Source organism: Cibotium barometz, chromosome 53, assembly GCF_041138505.1.
Source record: "Cibotium barometz isolate CiBa-2024 chromosome 53, ASM4113850v1, whole genome shotgun sequence".
In the NCBI taxonomy this organism is placed as follows: domain Eukaryota; kingdom Viridiplantae; phylum Streptophyta; class Polypodiopsida; order Cyatheales; family Cibotiaceae; genus Cibotium; species Cibotium barometz.
The window spans coordinates 36,720,888-36,725,728 of NC_141098.1; the positions used below are offsets into that span (position 1 = coordinate 36,720,888).

Genomic DNA, 4,841 nt, shown 5'->3' on the forward strand with positions numbered 1-4,841 from the left:
TCTTTGGTATTTTTTGTTTTCTTTGATTCGTTTGGTACTTTTTGCACTATTTTGGTACTAGTTTGGAATTTCACTGTGACAAGTTTTTGGGTCTTTTGGGTATTTTTGGGAGTCTTGTGTGTTTTTGGTGCTTAATTGTACCAAATTATTGTTGTTTACAATTGTTTTGGCATAATTTACATGTTTTGGTACTGTTTAGTTACCTTTTGGTACTTTTTTGATACTGATTTGTTAACCTTTTGGTACTGTTTTGGTTTGTCATTGGTTTGTCTTGGTATTGTTTTGTTACCTATTTTGGTACTATTTTGCTACTTTTTGGTTTTGTTTTAGTACTGTTTTGTTTCCTATTTGGTGCTATTTTGCTACTATTTGCTACTATTTTGGTACTGATTTGCTACCTTTTTAGCACTGTCTGTAACCTATTTGGTACTATTTTAGTACTATTTGGTACTATTCTGCTACTATTTGATATTATTTTGGTACTGCTTTGCTACATTTTTGGTATCGTTTTGGTAGTTTTTGGTACTTAATGTACCAATTTTGTGTTGTTTAAAACTATTTTGGTACAATCCAACCTTTTTTAGTACTGTTTTGGTAGTTTTTGGTACTTCATGTACCAATTTAGTGTTGTTTAAAACTATTTTGGTACAATCCGACCCTTTTTAGTACTGTTTTTATTCTGCTTGGGTTTGGCTTGGGAGTTGTTGAAACTTCATTGTACCCATTTAGTGCTGTTTAGAACTGTTATGGTACAATTTACCTTTTTTAGTACCTATTCTGGTTCAGTTTTTGTACTGCTTGTGTACTTCCTTGCTAATTGTTTGTTTTGGTGGATCAGTAGATAGAGTATGTCTGTTTTGCAGATGGAGTATGTGAAGCTCCACAATGAATGCTTGGAGACCCAAGACCATCAAGAATTTGTACATAAGTTGTGTGCTGATGTGAAGAGGGGGATGAAATATACATTGACTCCAAGGCCTCATGTTGTGGACCTTGCCAACGCAATTCATGTGTTTGGTACTTGTGTTGCCTGTGGGGAGGCTTTGGAGGCTTCTTATGTGGTTGGTACCTTCATGCTTCCCTGCAGGCATCAGTACCATCCATTGTGTTTTGCAGCTGTGTTGAGAACAAGAGATATGTGCGTGAAGGCATGTTGCAACACCGCAATTCCTTCGGAGGCAAAGGCCTGGGTGTCAGGGAGGTCATTATTGAAGAGTAAGTGGGGTGTTTGTGTTGGACACTGTATGTTTATATTGTTTGAACTGATGATCTAATCTTGTCTTTCATCTTTGTGCATATGTAGGTAGAGAATCTTTCGGTGCGGACACCCATGACACCACCCCAAAGGATAGGAAGGATCTCCCTGGTCACAGTAAGTCAGATGCCACTTACATGTTGAAAGAAGATCCTTACAAGTCAGTGCAGAAAATACTGCAAGACCTTGATGCCAACACAAGGGAAGGGAAAGGGGTTGAGCCTGCTGTAGACTCAAGCATGGGGGAAGATCCACTAAAAGCGGAAGTGCAGGAGAGATACAAAGACGAAAAGGGACCGGAGGAGAAAGAACAGGGGGGAAGTGATCTGATTGAGGAGGTTGCTGAGCAAGAGACTGACCAAGGTGAGAAGAACAATGAAGAGATGCTGGCTGTGAGGAGGTGACAGTTGAAGTTCTCTCAGAGGTAGAGGTTTTGGCTACGGCATCAACATCTGCAAAGGACAAGGCAGGTAGAAAGAGGAGGAAGAACGGAAATAGGGCAGCGGAAGCTACTCAAAGTGCACAGGAGGCTGCAGGTGCAGAGGAGCCCAAAGACACTGAGGAGGCTAAAAGCAATGAGGAGGCCAGAGCGGCGAGGGAAGCTACTGAAAGTGCTGAGGAGGCTAAAGGTGGAGAGGGGGCTGAAGGTGTAGAGGAGGCTAAAAGCACGAAGGAGGCCAAAGAGGCGGGGGAAGCTACTGAAAGTGCAGAGGCGCAGGTTAAAGGTGCAGAGGAGGGTGAAGGTGTAGAGTTGCCTAAAGGCACGGAGGATACAAAAGGTGTGGGGAAGGACAGAGCTACGGAGGAGACACCTGATGCAACACCCTTAGAAACAGGTGATAGCAATGATTCAGCCACCCTCTTCGAGCTCTTCGCTATGAAATGTAGAAAGCGCCCCGTTGGTGGTGGTCTCAAGCGGCAAGGCTGCAAAAATTAGCTGATGTTATAGCATTTTGTACTTGCTTCTGGACTAATTTGAAATACCAGCCCATTTTGCTTTTGTCGATGCGTTTTGTGTCATGCCGCTCTACTCTTGAAAGGTGTCAATGTGTTTGTAAACTGTCATGTCCTACTATCACTGTTTTGTAACCTTTTATTGGTGCCCAATGTCTAACTTTGCTTTTGCGAAAAGGCTATGTTCTTCTACTCATATAGTTTAGTGGTACTACAACAGGGGACCATTGGTGGCTACATGAACAACCACTGGATACATCAATGCCGATACATGTAATGGCAAGCAATAGGCGCCTTGTTGTTTTGGATGTCAATGGAGTGCTACTGCAGGATTATGTTGAAGCACCCAAGGATTTGTGGCAGCTCCCGTTCCCAGATGGAGTTAGGCCCCGAGGTGTGCAAGTGTCTCAATACAAATATTGTGTCGTCAGACCTGATGCGGAGGACTTCATCATCAACTTGAGGAAGCGATGCGACGTGATGCTCTGGTCATGTAGCCAAAGGAAGAACTTGATGGCCATAATGAATGCTTGCTTCCCTCGGTTGATGAAGATGAAAGGTCTCTTTTTAGGTATTTATCCCTAAACTTTCACAACTGGTTTTATTGATTTTGATACTGTTTGGCTAGCTTTGCTACTGTTCTGTACACAATCTGGTACTATTTGGTAGTTTGGTACTTTTGGCACTGCTAACACAATTTGGTACTTTTTGGAACTTTGGTACTCTGGTGCTATGCTGCTTTGGACTATGTTTGTTCATGTGTACACAATTTGGCACTATTTTGTACATAATTTGGTACTCTTTCGTTATCTTTGGTACTTTGGTACTCTGATGCTATGGTAGTTTGAAACTGTGTTTTTTATTTTGTACACAATTTGGTACTGTTTGGTGCTTTGATACTATGGCACTTGGTTCTGTGCTTGGTAACATTTGTGTACACAATTTTATAATGTTTGGTACTTTGGTTATTTGGTACTTTGGTACTGTGTTGTACCAAGTTTGGTACCTTTTCACTGTTATGTACTGTTTGTTAGCTTTGGTACTCTTATTTGTGCTGCTATTCTAATTGCTTGGTTTACCTGTTTTACAGATATTTTTGACCAGTCTCATTGTGAGAGGTGGGCTAGCAAACTCAGAGATGTGCCAGTCCTTGCGAAGGGGTTCGGTAACAAGCCTATTTTTCTGAAGCTCCTAAGAAAAGTGTGGCGCAAGTATCTGCAATTCAATGAAACGAACACCCTCCTTGTGGACGACACGAGATACAAGTCCTTGAAGAATGATTACGACTCGTGCTGCTGCATCCGATCATATGAGCCTAAGTATTATGACCCCGACAAGACGAAGTATCTTATGGATGTCATTTTTCCGTGGATCTCCGGGTGGCTAGCTGATAAGTTTCCCATTGCTTACAGCCATCGGAATCCCTTGTTTGATGTTGAGGATGACATTTCCTCATTCGTTGTCAACTACTTTGTATCTATGGAGGGGTATTCGTACCGCTTTGACCTCCCTGATGTGTAAAAGATTTTGTATGCTTGTACATTGCCTTTGGCATTTAATGACAATTATCTTTTTGTACATGTACTTTTTTTGGCTACTGCTTTTGTACTTTTCTGTTACTACTTGGTGAAAACAAAAAGGAACAGTACCAAAATTTGGTACTGCAAAAACACAGCAGAGCTAAAAACAATAAAGCACAGTACCAAATTGATAACACAGCAATAGCATTAGACAGTACTGATCACAAGTAAGATTCTAATCAAGAGAATTAGACAGTAGTGATCACAAGCAAGATTCTATTCAAGAGAATTACAACTGTTGCCAGTGGTTAGAATTGTAGTTGGGGTAAACACTGTATGGCTCCCATCCTGGTCACTTCCGTCTTCATATGGCATACTGTTGTAGATATTTTCATATATCTCTGAGGATAGTTTAAAGTGGTGATGGAGGCCAAGGATAGCCTCCATGGGGAACCGTATAGCTCTAACAAGATGCGAGTAGATCATCACCGGTGGTGTCTGATCTAATAGGGTATAGGTATCAACTTTGCCCTCAACCTGGGCGGCATAGTACAAGCCCTCAACTAGCAATCCACCTCTTACGATCTTGTTATGCCAAAGGTCCTTCAATACTCTTGGTGCTACATAAATGGTTTTTGTGCACTTAAGAAGGTAGAAGTCCTCCTTCTCCTCGGCTGCGTTCACTGCAAAGTTATCCCCAATGGACAATAATTGGCTCAACACCTCAGGGTCTCCTTCATACATAGGCATGCTAAAATCCTCACTCGCATGGGAGGAAAACAAATCATTGTAGTTCTCCTCATCATCGTCGTCCTCATCACTATTTGTAGGTTGTACTGACTCTGTCAATGGCTCGATGGAGACATATTTCCATTCTTCAATGTGCTATTTATTATTGCATCTCCTCCACTGCCCATTCACACATGGATCACAGAAGCATGACAGCGTATGAAAACACACATCACATGGATTGTGCGTTCAGTAGCCGTCAACACAATGGAATGAGCGAGAGCCTGCAATTGGTTTACAGTCCCACAACGGAAAATGCAGCACATCATTCGGTGAAACCAACCAGAACACCCTCCTTGTGCTGGCACTTCCACCTTCCGTTG

The 4,841-nt window shown here is 42.0% G+C and overlaps 1 protein-coding gene across 1 annotated transcript; it reads left to right on the plus strand.

Moving 5' to 3' along the window:
* Window positions 1–1,150: 1,150 nt before the first annotated feature.
* Window positions 1,151–3,730, plus strand: LOC147608588 (uncharacterized). Its single transcript, XM_086789467.1, has 4 exons — window positions 1,151–1,215; window positions 1,637–2,091; window positions 2,430–2,780; window positions 3,300–3,730. The coding sequence occupies exons 1-4, from the start codon at window positions 1,151–1,153 to the stop codon at window positions 3,728–3,730; spliced, it is 1,302 nt and encodes a 433-aa protein (XP_086645593.1).
* Window positions 3,731–4,841: the final 1,111 nt, after the last annotated feature.

Coding starts and splice junctions, on each gene's coding strand:
- LOC147608588 (XM_086789467.1), top strand. CDS start 1,151: ATGTTGCAACACCGCAATTCCTTCGGAGGCAAAGGCCTGGGTGTCAGG. Junction 1,216..1,636: donor AGGGAGGTCATTATTGAAGA/GTAAGTGGGGTG, acceptor AGAACAATGAAG/AGATGCTGGCTGTGAGGAGG. Junction 2,781..3,299: donor GATGAAAGGTCTCTTTTTAG/GTATTTATCCCT, acceptor CCTGTTTTACAG/ATATTTTTGACCAGTCTCAT.